The sequence below is a fragment of the Salvelinus sp. IW2-2015 genome, linkage group LG4q.2, assembly GCF_002910315.2.
Source record: "Salvelinus sp. IW2-2015 linkage group LG4q.2, ASM291031v2, whole genome shotgun sequence".
NCBI lineage: Eukaryota > Metazoa > Chordata > Actinopteri > Salmoniformes > Salmonidae > Salvelinus > Salvelinus sp. IW2-2015.
The window spans coordinates 15207261-15227013 of NC_036843.1; the positions used below are offsets into that span (position 1 = coordinate 15207261).

The 19753-nt window shown below is 42.0% G+C and overlaps 2 protein-coding genes across 2 annotated transcripts; one reads left to right on the top strand and one right to left on the bottom strand.

The window, feature by feature from the left end:
- The first annotated feature begins 4716 nt into the window (after positions 1–4716).
- On the top strand, positions 4717–8331 carry hs1bp3 (HCLS1 binding protein 3). The gene is made up of 7 exons (XM_023986816.2): positions 4717–4867; positions 5239–5404; positions 5737–5944; positions 6436–6646; positions 7083–7204; positions 7413–7548; positions 7635–8331. The coding sequence occupies exons 1-7, from the start codon at positions 4842–4844 to the stop codon at positions 7882–7884; spliced, it is 1119 nt and encodes a 372-aa protein (XP_023842584.1). The 5' UTR covers positions 4717–4841; the 3' UTR covers positions 7885–8331.
- LOC111963398 (b(0,+)-type amino acid transporter 1-like) lies at positions 8240–19575 on the bottom strand. The gene is made up of 6 exons (XM_023986815.2): positions 18776–19575; positions 9580–9713; positions 9361–9490; positions 9100–9224; positions 8922–9009; positions 8240–8768 (listed from the first exon to the last, which is right to left on the bottom strand). The coding sequence occupies exons 1-6, from the start codon at positions 19508–19510 to the stop codon at positions 8538–8540; spliced, it is 1443 nt and encodes a 480-aa protein (XP_023842583.1). The 5' UTR covers positions 19511–19575; the 3' UTR covers positions 8240–8537.
- Positions 19576–19753: the final 178 nt, after the last annotated feature.

Consider the following 19753-nt stretch of genomic DNA (forward strand, 5'->3'; position numbering starts at 1 on the left):
TTACACGTGGTCTGCAGTTGTGAGGCCGGTTGGATGTACTGCTAAATTCTCTAAAACGACATTGTAGGAGGCTTATGGTAGAGAAATTAGCAATTCTCTGGCAACAGCTCTGGTGGACATCCCTGCAGTCAGCATGCCAATTGCACGCTCCCTCAAAACTTGAGACATCTGTGTCATTGTGTTGTTTGACAAAACTGCACATTGTAGTGGCCTTTTATTGTCCCCAGTACAAGGTGCACCTGTGTAATAATCATGCTGTTTAATCAGCTTCTTGATGTGCCACACCTGTCAGGTGGATGGATTATCTTGGCAAAGGAGAAATGCTCACTAACATGGCTGTAAACAAATTTGTGCACAACATTTTAGAGAAATAAGCTTTTTGTGCATATGGAACATTTCTGGGATCTTTTATTTTAGCTCATGAAACATGGGACCAACACTTTACATGTTGCCTTTATATTTTTTTTCAGTACATTTTACTCAACTAGAGATTGAAATAAATTGTTTATTTTAAAAGATGGGCTTGGCTAACATGGACTGTTTCCTCACCTAATTTGTTGGTTATTTACCAGGTAACAAGAAGTGAAAACAAATAGGCCTACAGTACCACAGCGAGGTCATGCAGGTGTGTGTGTGCGTGTTAGTCAGATTACCCAGTGTCCACAACAACACGATTGATCATTCTTTGCCCCTAGTGCATGCTCGCAACCCACATCTTGTCTCCGTCTCCTCTTCCGGAGGGCCTAAGACTCTTGGACCGCGACTGAGTACACCCTGGCCTGACACCTGGACGTGCCTGGCCCCCCATCTACCTCCCTATTGCTGCCTCCACTGGTTCTTTCTCCCACTCAAGTCACTGACCCCTACACACCCAGAAACTTGGATTCCATTACATCTGACCATAAGGTTTTGAATGTATGCTTTTATACGGTCTGTATCTCTATTACAGAAAGTCAAATAAAGATTTGTGCCAACCGGAAGTGTGACTTCTTTCCCCAATGATTTCCTATGGCTGAGGTATTTTGTCAGTTATCAGTTATTCTATACCAAGGCTAGATGAAGCTGAATGGCAACAACAACACACACACACACAACTGCAATACTTGTGAATCTCATTGGTACATGACTGTTCAGTATAATGTCCATCGTGAATATCCACCAGTGAAAATATACATTTCTTGTTTGAATTAATTAAAAAAACTAAATGTTTTATTTAACTAGGCAAGTCAGTTAGGAACAAATTCTAATTTACAATGACCGCCTAGCCCGGCCAAACTCGGGCCAATTGTGCGTCACCCTATGGGACTCCCAATCACGGCCGGATGTGATGCAGCCTGGATTCAAACCAGGGACTGTAGTGATGCCTCTTACACAGAGATGCAGTGCCTTAGACCGCTGCGCCACTCGGGAGCCAATTAAGGTTTTATTAAAAGGGACATACATACACAACAAAATAAGTTTATAAAATAAAGTAATAGATAGGAAAAGCAATTTACTACATAAATTATAGTCAGAGCCTCTCCCCTTTGTTTGCTTAACTGGGGGAATGGGATGGATAACAATAGGCAGGGTGGGGCTCAACAGGTGGAATGTCTCCCAAAGCCCTATGGGCCCTGGTCAAAATTAGTGCACTATGTATACGGAATAGGGTGCCATTTGGAACACATTCCATCTGTTGATGAAGCCACCTGAAATCAGTGGCTGCATACCAATTGTCCATCTCTCTCCTCATGGATATCCAAGCATTGACTAGGTGTAAGCATTGGTTTGAGCTACTTTACACCATTGTTAAATCCCTGAGATGAGAAGAAATGTGCAAGTCAATACTTTGGGAGAATGACAATGTATATGCAGCAATTGTTAATGGTCACACAGCCTTCAGTCATTAGTAAAAAATAAAACATCTATAAAAAGGGCAAATAACTGACAATTTGTTGCAGTAATAGGTAAGACAATGGATCCAGAGCTGTATAGGTTAAATATGGACTTTAAAGTAACAGGCAGGTAGAGGGGGGATATGTCCAGGGACGTCCAGGTGTCAGGCCAGGGTGTCCTAAGTTGTGGTCCAAGAGCCTCAGGCCCTCCGGAAGGGGAGACAGAGAAAATATTAGGGTTAGTGAGAGCATGGCTAAGTCCATAGTACAGTACACCACATGCACTGGGGGTAGAGAACAATCAATAGTGTTGCTGTGGATACTGGATAATCTGACTAACACACACACACTTGTTTGACCTTGCTGTGATACTTTAGGACTACTTATGTTAGTTTCTGAATCAATTCAGGTAGCCCTCAATGTCCTGCGTTTTTGTTAACCATGGCAGCCAGCATTGTAAATAAAAATACGTGCAGAAAGATAATGAGCCTCTGTGTCTCTGGATCCTTCCCCCTTAATTTATGTTTCATGTCAGCTAGGCCCATCTTTTCAAAGAAACACCATTTATTTAAATCTCTATTTTAGTAAAATAAGGAGCCTATTTTTTCAGTCCTTGTTACCTGGTAAAATAAGCAACAACCATGGATAACCACAAGAAGAACAAGGTGAGGAAACAGTCCATGTCAGCGAGGCCCATCCTGATTTTTCTCCCCAATTTCGATCTAGTCTCACCGCTTCAACTCCCAAACGGGCTTGGGAGGCAAAAGGCAGAGTCATACGTCCTCCGAAACACCCGCCCGCTTAACCCGGCAGCCAGCTGCACCAATGCATCGGATTCCTCCAGTCAACTGACGACTGAGGTCAGCCTGCAGGCGCCCGGCCTGCAACAAGGAGTTGCTAGAGCGCGATGAGCCAAGTAAGGCCCCCCCCCCCGGCCAAACCCGGACGACACTGGGACAATTGTGCGCTGCCCTATGGGATTACCGATCACGACCGGTTTTGATACAGCCTGGGATTGAACCCAGGTCTGTAGTGACGCCTCTAGCAATAAGATGCAGTGCCTTAGACCGCTGCGCAACTTGGAAGGCCCTCAGGCCCATCTTTTTAAAGAAACACCATTTATTTAAGTAGTTTTGTTCTGGTCACAAGATAATCCAGAAAATTACAATAAACAGCACCACAATCAGGCAGAAAACGGAATGTTCTATTCTCAGCCAGGGCCATCTTTTCAAAGAAAACAATGAAATTATCTCTATTTCAGGTAAATAAGCAGATTTGTTGTGGATACAAGAAAATCCTAATAATTCAGCTAAAGAGTGCCACAGTCATGCATTGTTCTATTATAGAGTGAGAACAATTAGTTTCCTTGGCTGATATGGCTGCTACTTAGAAATAGTATAACAGTAAATGAATAGATGACATTCACTGCTATGAGGCCATCTCCAATATAATTGCATTGTTTACACAGACCCACCGTGGACCTTTGACAAATACATCTCCGTCCAATAGTTTGTTTTGCAGTGGTGTAAAGTACTTAAGTAGTACTTTCAAGTAATTTTAATTAAGTATTTTTTGGGGGTATCTGTACTTTATTATTTATATTTTTGACAACTTTTTCTTCACTATATTCCTAAAGAAAATTATGTACTTTTTACTCCATACATTTTCCCTGACACTCAAAAGTACTCGTTGCATTTTGAATGATTAGCAGGACAGAACAATTGTGTAATTCACACACTTATCAAGAGAACATCCCTGGTCTTCCCTATTGCCTCTGATCTGGCGGACTCACTAAACACACATGCTTCATTTGTAAATTATGTCTGAGTGTCTGTAAATTATGTCTGAGTGTTGGAGCATGCCCCTGGCAAAGACAATGGTGCCTTCTGGTTTACATAATAAGGAATTTGAAAAGATGTATACATTTACTTTTGATACTTAATTATATTTAAAACCAAATACTTTAGACTTTTACTCAAGTACTGTTTTTATACTGGGTGACTTTCACTTGAGTCATTTTCTATAAAAGGTATCTTTATTTTTACTCAAGTATGACATTTGGGTACTTTTTCCACCACTGCTGTTTTGTCAACGAACTCAATGTATTCGAATCCTGGTGGTAACCATATGATCCCAATGTAGCCTAGTAGGTAGCCTAGTAAAACGATGCCCCCCTCTGGTATATTATTTTGCGAACTACCTGGATCCTAGGTTAAATGCGGCAAACACATTTTGGTTGAATGCATTCAGCTGTGAAACTGACTTGGTATCTCCTTTCACTTCGTTGTTGTTTCCCTGTTTCCTACTCAAATATATTGAACTTAAGTCAGACGAAATTAACTACAATACACTGGTCTGAAATATATTAGCATTACTAGGCTACACAGAACCACGGCGGACCCATTGTAAATGTATTTTTTATCATATTAAAACGTGTCCCAGTGCAACATGCCTAGATCTTCCCAATGTGGCAGGGTTTATGGCGAGTTCTATGAAATAAGAGCTGGTATGGCCGTATTCTAGCCAACGAGTTCTCACGCGGGTGCCCGATGGCTATAGTGTAGCAGGGCTGCAAACAAAAGACATAAAGGCAAAGAGGGATGGGCTATCAGCTGATCATAGCCAATGTAGATGGCTATTACCTAGCTTTGCTGTCGAAACATGCTAGTTTTTACTTGATTTGAGCTTGTTCTGCTACTGACATATGCCTCGACTTACTATCAAGGAGTCGATGTGCCTCCTTCCCAGACCACAAGCAACTGTAAAATATTCGCAACTCACCGCCCGGCGCTCGTGCAGTGCAGAACGAGTGCAGCAGCGCGCTTCTATTTTGAAGGCTAAAACCGGAAGTTCCTGTAGTTCCCATCTAGTTCCCATCCCATGACTTGTATCATAACAGTAGGGAATGGGGGTGGTCAGCTTGATTACAGCTAAACAGAGACTAGACAGGACAGCAATCTTACCACAATGCCAGACGGACTTATTACAAGCAGGTAAAATGAAGAACATTTCGTAGCTATCTTTCTTTGACGTTTCGAGGTTGCCTGATAACACTTGTGAAACACATCCCCATCGTTGTTTACTTGTTGAAGCCAGTCCTTGTTTTTCCCTGTACCAACCCAGGGGTCCCTTTGACTTAGTTGCAACTATTCACCAAACTATTGTGCACATATTAATTAATACCAGCATGTAGTGAAATATAAGTTGTCATTGACATGTTTGCTGGATTCCTTTCTTGCTGTTTACCGTTGGGACAGTGTGGAAGGATGTTCATGCACGATGTCACTCCACAGTTCTGTTCTTGTATGAATCTTGCACTTTGTGCAATTACTTTTGGTCAATGTCACAATGTTTTTCATCCCAGGCCGTTGCAGAATGAGGTGACAGGCATAGATCTGCAGGTGCCTCTTTACCAGGAGATCCGTGGTACCATGATGACAGGTCATGTGGAGTACCAGATAATTGTGGTGACTCGGCTGGCTGCCTTCAAATCCGGCAAGCACAAACCTGAAGACGTTGTACAGCTGGTGGTAGGTAGTCACAGGTAGTCGTAGTCCCATGTAAGTTAGGTGGAAACATAAGTATTAGGATCCTGCCCCTGTGCCCCTAATCACCTCAAATTGAAAGTGATGGTGTAGCAGCTACTGCTTGGTCTGAAATTGTGGTAACACTTCACTGTAGCATTCAGTATGTACAGTATGCATTCCTAAACCCTTTATAACAGCTACATAATGCATAATAACATTAAGATTTTGAACAACAACCAAATATACATTTCTAACGGTTGGATTTGAACCCCAAAGCATTGCTATAAAAGCTACAGGCGTACCTAGACCCTGCATGTTTTACATGTGTTTTGCAGGTTTCAAAGAAATACAGTGAAATTGATGAGTTTTACTACAGACTCATGGGTCAGTATCCGAAGATCACCTTACCAGCCATGCCTCGCAAGGCCCTGTTTGTAGGCGAGGCAGACATCCGGGAGCGTAGGATGGCCTTTGACGAACTGGTCAAGTTTATCTCCAAGAATTCTACACTTGCTACTTGCCCAGAGGTGTTGGAGCTCTTAGGTAATGTACCACAAAGCACTACAGTAAATAGTATTTTTTCTATAGAGTTTTTAGACATTTTAATGTGCTCTTTCCTACTCGTTCCTTCTAAATATGGCATCATGCACTGTTGGCTGGTAAATAACTTGTTTGATTTGCTTGTCTCTGACTGAAACTTGCACTTTCTAACTCATTCACCTACATTAATGTCACCCCTCTATCTTAATGCAAACTACATAGGTCAGAAAATGTTCAACTTTGGGGATTAGTACTAATACTACTGCACTGCACCAAACTGTGAAATTATTATTTGAACAATGAGGTTACTGTATATCAAGGCGGTCAGGGGTTCAAATTGACATGTATCTGCCTGGCTAGTTATTTAAGAAAAGTATGAATTATTAACCAACAGAAAAAATAAACAGTACTTCCCTGTAGTGTAGAAGTTGCCTTATTTAATCAAGAATATAATATCATAAAGAATATTTGGCTCACAGTTCATATTTCTGTAGGAGCGAAGTCCACAATGGCAGATTTGAAAACCAGGAACGTTGCAGATTGGCAGGACCAGGATAAAGAAGAAGGCTTTAATTTCTTTGAAAGTGAGGAGACCCCTGCTGCTGCTGCGAAAGTAACCAAACATGTTCCACCAGTGAAACCTAGGGAAGAGGAGCAGGAACATGACGATGATGATGAGTACCTTGGACCTCTAGGCAATTTAAAGTAAGAGCCTTGCTGAGGTTGTGTTCATTTTAGATGTTTTTCTCAATGGTTTTGGTGTCTTCTCAAATATCTGTATTCTGGATCAAATGGATGAAGAGAAAATATCATTTCAGGCTGTAAATCAACAACATTTGAAAATTGGGATACTTTCTACAGGCACTGTATGGTGTAATATTCATATGTGTAAACATACTGAATTATAATTGGATGCATTTTATCGCCATATCATACTGTGCTATGATTGGTTAAGACCACCCAAATGGTTAGGTCATGGTCAGTTTGATCCTGGTTGGCGATACGTTAACATGCCAGTTATAGCTAGCTAATAAAGAGCTACGTTAAGAAATATCCTGTAGTACTGCATTTTATTATTTTGTACAAAGTGTGCAAAACAAGACATATGGTATTTAATGCTTTCTGTCACCCTTTCCCCCAGGTGCACGAGGCAGAAGAAGAAAAAGCCTCCACAGGCTAAAGTGGCTACCCAACCTAAGTTCTCTCTGTTTGATGAGGCTGAGGATATAGATGACGACTTGTTTCAACCTGCAGCCAAAGACAGTTAGTATAAATATTTAAATACAGATTCTGTGTTCCATTTATTGCTTCCATAGGAACTGCCATAACAATGTCATAAGCTGTCTACAAACAGTGTCAGTGTCAGAGATTCCAGACTGACATCCCGTAAATGAAAATATCAGATCTGGTCCCAAGGAAGCCTGCCTCTTGTCCAATTTAAGTTCAACTCATATCTTCATTGTGCTAACAGGCAACGTTAAGCTGTTTAAGGAGCCAGACTTGATGTGGAAAGTGAAGTTGGGGGACCCTTTACTTCTTCCAACAGCATACAAGGATGTGGCATCTGCAGATTCAGGACTGGATGAGGATACAGATGAACTTTTCAGGTATACAGTCACAGTTATTTGCGAGACAAAGTGGTTATTACAACATTGTATTAGCCATTCAACATTGTCCTTGTTTCCCTTTTCAGGATAGAAGACAACTTTTACAAGCTCCTCCAGGTGAAGAAAAGTATCAAGGCAAGGCCAGTTCCTGCCCCCAAACCCAAACTGGCCCCAAAGCCAAAACTGCCTGTGAAGTCCTCCTCTCTAGTCTCAGGTGGTGGGGGCCCAGTTGTGGGTGTCCTTCCAGTTGCAGATGAGGTGAACGATCAAATCGACATTCTCAAGTATATCCAACAAAATGAGTCTACATCTATTGATGATCTGGATCTATTTTAATTGCCAACTAAATGATAGTAACTGATTAGGACTCATGAAGTTGTTAGCAGGCTACACAGGAAAATAACAGCCTAAAATTATGCCTATGATTATATTTTGACATTACCCAGGATTATTCCATCAAGGATGGCTTTTGGAAGTCTGATTCTAATAAAAAGTCTACTGAACATGTGTTGTTACAATCAGTGCTGGAAATGGGCCTGTGTGGTACCATTTATTTTTACCCATATTGCTTTCCTACTTTTTATACTGAAAATGCTGCATACATTACCATGATTGAGTGTCTTCACAAAAAAATCGAACTAATCTTTGTAATACCTGCACAGTCATTTTGGATTTATCCTACTAAATGTCTTGTCGGAACATACTAATGTAAAACAAAACAAAAATTAACAACAAATTCTCTTTTTTGTTTTTACCAAATAAAGTCTACAATTTTACAAAATGGTATGTTTACTTGCGTTATCTATTGAAAGCATCCTATATTACAGTACAAGTCAGTACAAATGAAGTCTGATATTTACCGAATTTTATAACAATTTCAGGGTTTTTTAAAAAGTTCCATCCTAAATACTATTGAAAATCAGGTTATGGTGGTGCCCATCTCAGATGTAAATTATTTTGGTCCAGGTATTACTCAGAAGACAGCATTGTCATACATTTTTGTCTGCTGGTGCCACCTCTAGGAAGAGCTGCAGGAACACAGTGACTTTCTCCAACAGTCCAGGGCAGAGTTTGTAGTGAATGAATGGCACATAAACCAATACACCACTGAAGATGAATATGGTGACGTAGAGGTACTCTATTGCGGGGTTGTCAATGATAGGTGCCATCACAAGGAAAATCGCTGCCATGATGACCAAGATGGGGATTACAATGGGAACCTGGGTGAATAAACAAAAACAGTGGTACTGTCACTTTAGAAAGCAGATGGGTCCATTCGGGCAATTGCATTTTAATAAATCAATCTTGTGTTGTTCAAAAGGACTCAGACCTTTATAAATAAAAAAAGAAATTAGATATCCTATGAGACTCACGCTATATGTCCTGGGAAGTTCAGGTTTCTTGATCTTGAGGTAGAGAAGCCCAGACAGAGTGATTGTATAGAAGAACCAGGCTGTAAAACTGGCAATATCAATGGAGAGGGATGGAAGATAAATAAAGCAACAATTTGATAAATGTATTGAGACATTTTGAAGTCAAAGCATAAACTACCTGAAGAAGTTGACAATGCTCTGGAAGTCCCCAGGGATGAGAACCAGAAGTGAGATAGCCGTGGTGAAGATCAGGGCTGGAGAGGGGGTCAGTCGATTCACATGGGCCATGGCAAGAATATCAGGCTGGAGATAAAGACAATACAAATGTTGACATAAAAACTACAAAACTATCTAACTCAACACCTACATCAGACTATGCCAAAGTTTCGTTTTGAAAAATGTCAGGTAAAATTGCCTGTCTCTTGCATGTGTTTCTCACCATGTGTCCCTCTCTTGCAGCCACAAAGCACACCCGGCCACCACTAAAGAATGTTCCATTCAGGGAGCCAAAAGCAGACAAAGCAGCTGCAATGGACATCACCCATCCCCATCTCCCGAGCACCTTATTCCTGTTAAAGACAACAATGTAATTTGTCAGCTCATCACACATTGAAAACATTTTTGAGAGAGGTGTGTGGATGGAGTTAAGCTCTCTCACCCCCAGGTGACAGCCACTGCACTCGACAACATCAGTTCTCTGGGCGTCATGGCAGCCAAGTAGCTCACATTGACCAGTAGATAGAGCATGGTTACCATGGGGATGGCAATCATAACTGCCCTGGGCAGATTTACCTGAGAGGGTGCAAGATGGATAAAGATATGTTAAGTCCTTAAGATCATGGAACAAAGGACATTACTTATTACAGTGCATTCTTACCTCAGGTCTTTTCAATTCTTCTTTCACATAGTTTAAGTTGTACAAGCCAGTGACGGACCAGAGGCCTTAGTAAAAAGCCATCCCTATAGAGCTCACACCCAAGTTCGTACTATCAAAAGCATTTTTTTGTACAGTAACATTCCCCTGTGCAATTTTCACTACTCCAATTACTATAACCATCAAGGCAAATAAGTAGCTTTGCCACCAAGAAGACCACCTGAATTCTCATGGATAAATGTACATTCAAGATGTTTGCCATGGCTACAACCATGATGGCTGCAACAGCAGCACATTTCACTATTAGCTGAAAGGAGAACAGTCTTGGTAGAAAGGTGCCACAGCGTATTCTGAAAAGCTGAGGGATATTGGTGCGATGCTCGCTGGCTTCACCACTAGTAGGAAGTTAAAGGCCTCAAAGAAGGCAGGGAAAGGGCCATAGATTAGAAGGATGTAGATGAAGTCCCCACCTGATTCTTTAATAATGGTTCCTAGTTCAGCTTATGAGAGTGCCCCCAGCATGGCTACTAGGCCAAACAGGGCCCAAATGATCAGGCTTGCCTTTGGACTTCCAATGTAGGACAGCATAAACTGAGGGGACATGAATATACACGATCCAATCATGATTCCTGCTACCAGTGAAACAGCACCGACTAAACCCAACTTGCACTTCAGTTGATGCCCTTCTGTTTCTGTTTTTGCCATGGCCAGCTTACTGATTCAAGCAACAGGAGAAACTGTTGTCAATGGTCAATCCTTTCTTCTTAAGCAAGACAAATAAATACAAAGACCTGGCAAATCTTTGATGCTGGGAGCAAAGTACTTAGTAGTTAATATTAACTTCTCAGGTTGCAAAAAGTATATTGTTGTGTCTTCTTTGTTTATAGATGAAATGGTTCCCATACAGATTACCCCCCCAAAGTGTTTGTTAAAGATTCACCAAATTATTACTGCAACAAAAAAAGGAGGTCTGATTGACTAGGAGAGTGAGAAAAGGGAATGCTATGTCATTGTACACTTGGATAATTCCTTTCCCTGAAGGTTGGAAAGGTTAAGGCCAAGGTTGACCTACAGTATCTCACCATTGTTATATGTGTTGGTCATAAAGCCACATGCAATTGCTGTCAAAAGCCATGTAAATGTAGAAATGACAGCCAAAGTCTTTTTAGTGTAGACTTGCCCTCTAGCTAATGACGAAGTTCTGCAGACATTTTACACCACATTTCCATCCTGATTAGTGTATCAGATGCAATTAAAAAAAATAGATAAGAGCACACTATATCTCTGTTGGTGGGGTGGTCCAAAGATCAAAACCATTTAGCAGGATGCGATAGAGTATACTTGTCAGGTATTGTCTCAGTTGATTTGCCTGTATATCCTATAGTCTGTATTTTTGGTTTATTTCCTGTGGGCTATAACCTCAGTAGTACAAAAAAGAAAACGGTTTATTTTTGCCTACTCTGGGCAAATCATACTATCGAAGCACTCAATATCAAACTGTTTAATTTTTCTTTACCTCAGGGTGTTTTAGTTCTTCTGTGACATAATTCAAAGTGTTCCAACCATGATTGGACCATAGTCGCTTTAACGGAATCATCAATGTTTTCAGTGTACCCCTCGAAAAGCAGCACCACACTTCCAATAATTGTCAATGCCAAGACCTCCAGCTTGACCACCATGCAAAATACCTATATGAACATATGACATACATTCATACTGTTCATGAATTTGTTATTTAAGCCTGCCAGCACTATCTTGCAGATGTCCTCCAGCACAGGTAGTCTCCAATGAAGACTGACATCAAACAAAGTCCATAGGCTGTACAGTTTCAATTATAGTCTTATTCAAAGTTGACTTAAAGGTGCAATATGCAGAAATCGCACCGCCATTTCCTGGTTGCAAAAATTCTAATAGTTCGCCTAATTTCCTTTTATTTGACAAAACAAGCAATGTAAAGTGGTGAGAATCTTTGTACCATCAAAACCGCTGTGAAATATATGCTATGTTTAAAGCTGTTGTACAGAACCGAAAGTAAAAGACGCTAAAATAAACTTTCAAAAAACAACAACAGTAAAACAACAATCAATATCGACATTTCACTGTCAATCATGTTACTGGTATGCAAATCTGACACATTTCAGCATGGAATTAAACATCAAGTAATAAATAATCAAACAGTGCAGATATCAACTGTCATAGTCAACTCAATCATGTTACAAGTATGCAAATCATCAAGACACATTTCAGCATGGCTAAGAACCCACTAACAAAAATCTCCTCAGAGTCAAGTGAAGCTACCTAGCCATTTCATTTGCACTCGCCCTCAAAACACAATGTCAACAGCAGAATGATATCAAATCAAATCAAACTTTATTTGTCACATGCGCCGAATACAGCAAGTGTAGACCTTACAGTGAAATGCTTACTTACAAGCCCTTAACCAACAGTGCAGTTCAAGAAGAGTTAAGAAAATATTTACCAAATAAACTAAAGTAAAAAATAATAAAAAGTAACACAATAACATAACAATAACGAGGCTATATACAGGGGGCAGGGAGAGGTGAGGGGAGTGGTAATTGAGGAGAGATATCTTGCAGGTCGCTGGCTCCACCCCCAAGCCTTATATGGACTTCCTGCCCCAACGAGGCAAGACTGTGTTTCGTTAAGCCAGGGAACACTTGGGGATAAAATAGGAAAATGCCTGCACAAACAGGTAGAGAAGGTGAGATACAAGAGAGTTATGAAGAGTGAGAGAAAAGAGAGTTATGAAAGTTATGAAGAGTGAGAGAAAAGAGAGCGAAATCTGTGTGAGTACCCGTTCTGACCTGGACTGTCGGACTACCTCATTTAAAATGACCTCCCTTGTGTACCAGACCAGATTGGCTGAGAACTCGAGTGTGAGGATTACCCTTGAAAAACGGAACAGACAACATGAACGGCTTGTGGACTGTGAGGTGATTGGTCAATTCCGCCTCCTTTTCCCGTGTACAAAAACCCCTAATAAACTTCCCTTTTGCATTCTATTTGTGCTACTGGTGCTTGTTTTGTTACTGAACTTGGTCAAGTGGAAACCCCACACCCTTGAGCCTGCTACAGGGGGTACAGGTTAGAGGTAATTTGTACATGTAGGTAGGGGTGAAGCGACTATGCATAGATAATAAACATCGAGTAGCATCAGTGTAAAAAAAATGGGGGGAGGGGGGGGGTCAATGTAATAGTCCGGTGGCAATTTGATTTAATTGTTAAGCAGTCTTATGGCTTGGGGGTAGAAGCTGTTAAGGAGCCTTTTGGTCCTAGACTTGGCACTCCGGTACTGCTTGCCGTGTGGTAGGATAGAAAAGTCTATGACTTGAGTCTCTGACAATTTTAAGGTCTTTCCTCTGACACCGCATATTATAGGTCCTGGATTGCAAGAAGCTTGGCCCCAGTGATGTACTGGGCCGTACCCACAACCCTCTGTAGCGCCTTACGGTCAGATGCCGAGCAGTTGCCATACCAGGTGGTGATGAACCGGTCAGGATGCTCTTGATGGTGCAGCTGTAAAACTTTTTGAGGATCTGGGGACCCATGCCAAATCTTTTCAGTCTCCTGAAGGGGAAAAGGTTTTGTCGTGCCCTCTTCACAACTGTCTTGGTGTGTTTGGACCATGATAGATTGTTGGTGATGTGGACACCAAAGAACTTGAAACTCTCGACCCGCTCCACTACAGCCCAGTTGATGTTAATGGGGGCCTGTTCGGCCCGCCTTTTCCTGTAGTCCACAATCATCTCCTTTGTCTTGCTCACAATGAGGGAGATGTTGTTGTCCTGGCACCACACTGCGAGGTCTCTGACCTCCTATAGGCTGTCTTGTTTTCGGTGATCAGGCCGACCACTGTTGTGTCGTCAGCAAACTTAATGATGGTGTTGGAGTCGTGTTTGGCCACGCAGTCATGGGTGAACAGGGAGTACAGGAGAGGACTAAGTACACACCCCTGAGGGGCCCCAGTGTTGAGGATCAGCGTGGCAGACGTGTTGTTGCCTACCCTTACCACCTGGGGGTGGCCTGTCAGGAAGTCCAGGATCCAGTTGCAGAAGGAGGTGTTTAGTCCCAGGGTCCTTAGCTTAGTGATGAGCTTCGTGGGCACTATGGTATTGAACGCTGAGCTGTAGTCAATTAACAGCATTCTCACATAGGTGTGCCTTTTGTCCAGGTGGGAAAGGGCAGTGTGGATTGAGATCGCGTCATCTGTGGATCTGTTGGGGCGATATGCGAATTGGAGTGGGTCTAGGGTATCTGGGAGGATGCTGTTGACGTGAGCCATGACCAGCCTTTCAAAGCACTTCATGGCTACTGATGTGAGTGCTACGGGGCTGTAATCATTTAGGCAGGTTACCTTCACTTCCTTGGGCACAGGGACTATGGTGGTCTGCTTGAAACATGTAGGTATTACAGACTCAGTCAGGGAGAGGTTGAAAATGTCAGTGAAGACACTTGCCAGTTGGTCCGTGCATGCTTTGCGTACACGTCCTGGCAATCCATCTGGGCCCGTGGCTTTGTGAATGTTGACCTGCTTAAAAACTTCTTAGGGATAGGGGGCAGTATTCTGAAGTTCGGGTGACTGAGGTGCCCAAAGTAAACTGCCTGTTACTCAGGCCCAGAAGCTATGATATGCATATAATTGGTAGTATTGGATAGAAAACACTTTGAAGTATCTAAGACTGTTAGATTCATATCTGTGAGTATAACAGAACTGATATGGCAGGCAAAAACCCGAGGAGAATCCATCCAGAAATTGTTTTTGAGGTCACCACCCATTGAAATGGCTGTCTATGGAAAAATCTATGGAATACCTCCCAGGTTGCAGTTCCTATGGCTTCCACTAGATGTCAACAGTCTTTGGAAAGGGTTTCAGGCTTGTTTTTTGAAAAATTTGTTGGAATGTAGTTTTTCTAGGTGGCTCTCATTTTGACTGTAGTCTTGTGGCGCGCGTGGATGAGGGCGCGCACTTGGTTATTTATCTCCGGTAATGATCATACTGTTCTCCGTCTTAAATTGTATCATTTATTTACATATTAGGGTACCTGAGGATTGATTATAAACGTTGTTTGACTTGTTTGGACGAAGTTAAGTGATAACTTTTGCGATTCCTTTGTATGCATTTTGAATGAGGGGAACAGGTGGATTACTGAATCAAGCGCGCCAACTAAACTGACTTTTTTGGGATATAAAGAAGGACTTTATCGAACAAAACAACCATTTGTTATGTAGCTGGGACCCTTGTGATTGCAAAAAGAGGAAGATCTTCAAAGGTAAGTAATTTATTTTATCGCTATTTCTGACTTTCGTGATGCCTCTGCTTGTTTGGAAAATGTTTGTAATGCTTTTGTARGCGGGGCGCTGTCCTCAGATAATTGCATAGTATGCTTTCGCCGTAAAGCCTTTTTGAAATCTGACAAAGCGGCTGGATTAACAAGAAGTTAAGCTTTTATACGATGTAAGACACTTGTATTTTCCTGAACGTTTAATATTACAATTTTTGTATTTTGAATTTCGCGCTTTGCAATTTCACTGGATGATGTCGAGGTGTGCCGCTAGCGGCACGTCTAGCCCAAAGAGGTTAAAAAGGTCTTGCTCACATTGGCTACCAAGAGCGTTATCACACAGTCATTCAGAACAGCTGGTGCTCTTGTGCATGCTTCAGTGTTGCTTGCCTCGAAGCGAGCATAAAAGGCATTTAGCTCGTCTGGTAGGCTCGCGTCACTGGGAAACTCGCGTCTGGGTTTCCCTTTGTAGTCCGTAATAGTTTTCAAGCCCTGCCACATCCGATGAGCGTCAGAGCCGGTGTAGTAGGATTCAATCTTAATCCTGTATTGACACTTTGCTTGTTTAATGGTTCATCTCAGGGCATAGCAGGATTTCTTATAGGCGTCCGGATAAGTGTCCCGCTCCTTGAAAGCGGCAGCTCTTGCCTTTAGCTCGATGCGGAGGTTGCCTGTAATCCACGGCTTCTAGTTGGGATATGTACGTACGGTCACTGTGGGGACGACGCCGTCGATGCACTTATTGATGGAGCCGATGACTGAGACGGTATACTCCTCAATGCCATTGGATGAATCCCGGAACATATTCCAGTCTGTGCTAGCAAAACAGTTCTGTAGCGTAGCATCCGCGTCATCTGACCACTTCCGTATTTAGCGAGTCACTGGTACTTCCTGCTTTCATTTTTGCTTGTAAGCAAGAATCAGCAGGATAGAATTATGGTCAGATTTGCCAAATGTAGGGCGGGGGAGAGCTTTGTATGCATTTCTGTGTGTGGAGTAAAAGGTGGTCTAGAGTTTTTTTTCCCTACGGTTGCACATGTGATATGCTGGTAAAAATTTGGTAAAACTGATTTAAGTTTGACTGCATTAAAGTCCCCGGCCACTAGGAGCGCCGCTTCTGGGTGAGAATTTTCTTGTTTGTCATGGCCTTATAGAGTTGGTTGAGTGCCGTCTTAGTGCCATCATCGGTCTGTGGTGGTAAATAGACGCCTACGAATACTATAGATGAGAACTCTCTTGGTAGATAGTGTGGTCTACAACTTATCATAAGGTACTCTACCTCAGGCGAGCAATACCATAACTTCTCTGTTCTGCTGGTGTATTGCAAATCCTCCAGCTCTATATTATCCATGTTGTCGTTCAGCCACAACTCGGTGAAACAAAAGATATTACATTTCTTAATGTCCTGTTGGTAGGATAATCGTAAGTCATCAATTTTCTTTTCCAATCATTACATGTTAGCAAGTAGAATTGATAGCGGTGGGAGTTTACTCCGCCTACGGAATCTCAGAAGGCAGCCCGATCTGCGTCCTCTTTTCCTCCGTCTTTTCTTCACGCAAATGACAGGGATCTGTGCCTGTTCCCACGAGAGCAGTATATCTTTCTCGTCAGACTCGTTAAAGGAAAAATCTTTGTGGTGAGTAATCCCAGTTCTGATGTTCAGAAGTCATTTTCGGTCATAAGAGACAGTAGCAGCAACATTATGTACAAGATAATTAAAAAAACAATGCAAACAATGCAAAAAACGGAAAACAAAATAGCACAATTAGGTACGGGCATGTAGAACTTCAGCCATCCTCTTCGGCGCCATTTTAACAAGTCTGAAAGCACAGATAGGATAATGAGCCAAATGTTTCACCGGATGTATAAATCTGAAGCATCCGGATGGCATTTCCACTCACCACAAAATATGGTAATGAGAGACAGCCCAGTGGCCGGTAGATGAAGCGAGATGGATTTTGGCCGAAGTTCTGCAAATTTTGTCATTGATGCAACATTTGATCCCAATACAGTTTTCTGTTCCCAAAACTAGAATCTGCTATGAACAGAGTGGACTACGTTTTTAATACTTTAGCCTTTGCAAAAGTTTTCAAAAATGTTGTTGTTTAGAAGGAGCGCAAGGGCGAATTGAGTTATTGCACACACGCGCTTCACAAAGTAGGCATTCCCTAATGGAAATATGCAAATACATGCCAGAATGTGCCAATAGGATTTAGCTAGCTTGTGCTTGGCTCTGCCCACCTCATTGCTTGTTCTGCCCGCTATAATTAATTTGCTCCCATTGGAAATAACAGGCTGTGGTCTATCTTGGGTTAGTTATACAAATCTTTGGTACAAGTACAACCCACAGAGATTAACTAGAAAAAGCACAAGTTCCTCCAAAAATGTACTGTAGTACATGTAACTGTTACTTGTAGCACATTACTACCCACCTCTGAGCAGAGGGAATGTGGCCTGCAGGCTACAGGCTTCCCAGATCACCAAGCTGGCTTTGGGGCTTCCTATGTTGACCAGCACAGACTGAGGGGACATAAAAATGTCAGATCCCTTCATGGTCCCAACAAAGAATGAGATAACACCAATAAGCCCCACTTGAGGCTGAGTTTCTGTGTTTCAGCCATGTGGTAGGAGATCTATCATCAACAGTTATTTGTATTAAGCTGGAGAGAGGTTTTGTCACGTTCCTGACCTTATTTCCTTTGTTTAGTCTGTGTTTAGTTGGCCAGGACGTGAGCTGGGTGGGTATATTCTATGTTGTGTGTTTCATTGGGAGGTGTGTCTGATTAGCCTGATATGGTTCTCAATCAGAGGCAGGTGTTTTACGTTGTCTCTGATTGGGAACCARATTTAGGTAGGCTGTGTTCACTGTTTGTTTGTGGGTGATTGTTCCTGTTCGTGCGTTATTTGTGTTTTATTATATTCTCAAGTTCAGGACTGTAGCGTCGTTGGGTTTCGTTTTGTTTATTGTTTTGTTCGTCTTAAAGAAAGTATTCAAATAAATATGGATACATACCACGCTGCGATTTGGTCCCCCTCTCCTTCAACCAACGATGAGAGTCGTTACAGGTTTAAATGTTTTGTTCTTACAGGACAAGTTGCACCTACTGTTACATCAGTTAATAATTACAAGATTGTGAGTGCTGTCAACTTTAATCTCCTCAAAAAGAAAAGGTACCAGTAACAATGTATACCCATTTTCCATAATTTCAAACATTCTGGAATAGTAGTAACACCTCAGAAATCTGAGGAGGGGTGACTAACTAAAACATTTATGATGTTGCACATTGTTATCGATTAAGTTGTTTCTAAACCGTCAATGGGAGCCAAGGAAAAACACTTTTTGCCAGGGTCAGTGACACTCAGAATGTGGATGGCATATTTTTTGAGCAGCCTAGATTCAGAACATTGACAATGATGAACCCCACATTACTGAATGAGTTAAGGGCATGTTATGTCACCCTGTGTCCTGGAGCAAAGCATGCTGCATTATTGAAAATACAGTAGACTGAAAAGATGGGCAGTGTTTGCGCCAGAAATTGTGTACCTAAACCAGTGTTAGTGTTCCTTTGTAATCAACCTGTATGAGATAAGAAATATAATGTATTATGTACTCAAAATCAGTACTAATATAACTTCAATGTACAGTTTCTACAATGGAAGTGAATGCATCTCTTTACCTCAGGACGTTTCAGCTCTTCTGTCACATAATTCAAGTTATTCCATCCATCGTAGGACCACAGTCCCTGGTAGAAAGCAATACCTATCGGATTGATGCCCAAGTTGGTCCCATTAAAAGAATCCTCAAAACTTTCTGTTTCCCCTCTGACGAGCAACACCACTCCTCCAATAATTATTACTGAAAGAGCCAGCACCTTGGCCACCATGAAGAACACTTGCATTGACATGGAGAATCGTACATTCAGACAGTTAACAATGGCTGTCACCACAATCCCTGCTGCAGCCACACACTTCACCACCAGCTGTGGGCATGGACAGTCCTGGTAGAAAGGTGCCAATGCATATTCAGCAAAGCTCAGTGAGATCCCTGCCACACTGGCAGGTCTCACAAATATGACTGAGCTGAAAATTAAAATGAAGGCCAATACTGGGCCTGACGTCCGTAGGATATAGATGTACTCTCCCCCCGACTCTCGGATGACTGTCCCCAGTTCAGCATAGCAGAGAGAGCCAAGCACAGCCAGCAGGCCACAAGCAGCCCAGACCACCAGGCTTCCTCCTGGGCTTCCTATGTTGACCAGAACGAATTGAGGGGACATAAAAATCCCAGATCCAATCATAGTGCCAGCCACAAGTGACACAGCGCCAACCAGTCCCACTTCCCGTTTCAGGCTGAGCTTCTGTGATTTGCCATCCAGAACTTCAACTGCTGGAAATTTGTCCTCACCAGTCATGTTTTACCATAGACCAACAAGATATTTCCTGAAGTAAAGCTTCAGTCTGTGTCCAAGTCACTTGTACCACCATTGAGTGGGTTAATAATTACAGAAGTAAGAGTGAGTATGACTATTTTACAACCACATTTCAGTGCCAAGGGATTGTTACAGATTAGATAGAGATAGATTTTTGAAGGGGGGGGTGGGGGGTGGTGAGGTCACTGGGGGAGTAAATAAGTACACAGGCAAAAATAAATAACT

Bases quoted from the DNA above. Each gene is read 5' to 3' on its own strand.
- hs1bp3 (XM_023986816.2), top strand. From the start codon at position 4,842: ATGCCAGACGGACTTATTACAAGCAG. The intron at 5,945-6,435 runs GTAATGTACCAC...ATATTTCTGTAG, and splicing joins AGAGGTGTTGGAGCTCTTAG to GAGCGAAGTCCACAATGGCA. The intron at 7,205-7,412 runs GTTAGTATAAAT...TTGTGCTAACAG, and splicing joins TCAACCTGCAGCCAAAGACA to GCAACGTTAAGCTGTTTAAG.
- LOC111963398 (XM_023986815.2), bottom strand. From the start codon at position 19,510: ATGACTGGTGAGGACAAATTTCCAGCAGTTGAAGTTCTGGATGGCAAA. The intron at 9,714-18,775 runs GTAAAGAGATGC...GCACCCTCTCAG, and splicing joins AAGAGCTGAAACGTCCTGAG to GTAAATCTGCCCAGGGCAGT. The intron at 8,769-8,921 runs GTGAGTCTCATA...TTATTCACCCAG, and splicing joins AACTTCCCAGGACATATAGC to GTTCCCATTGTAATCCCCAT.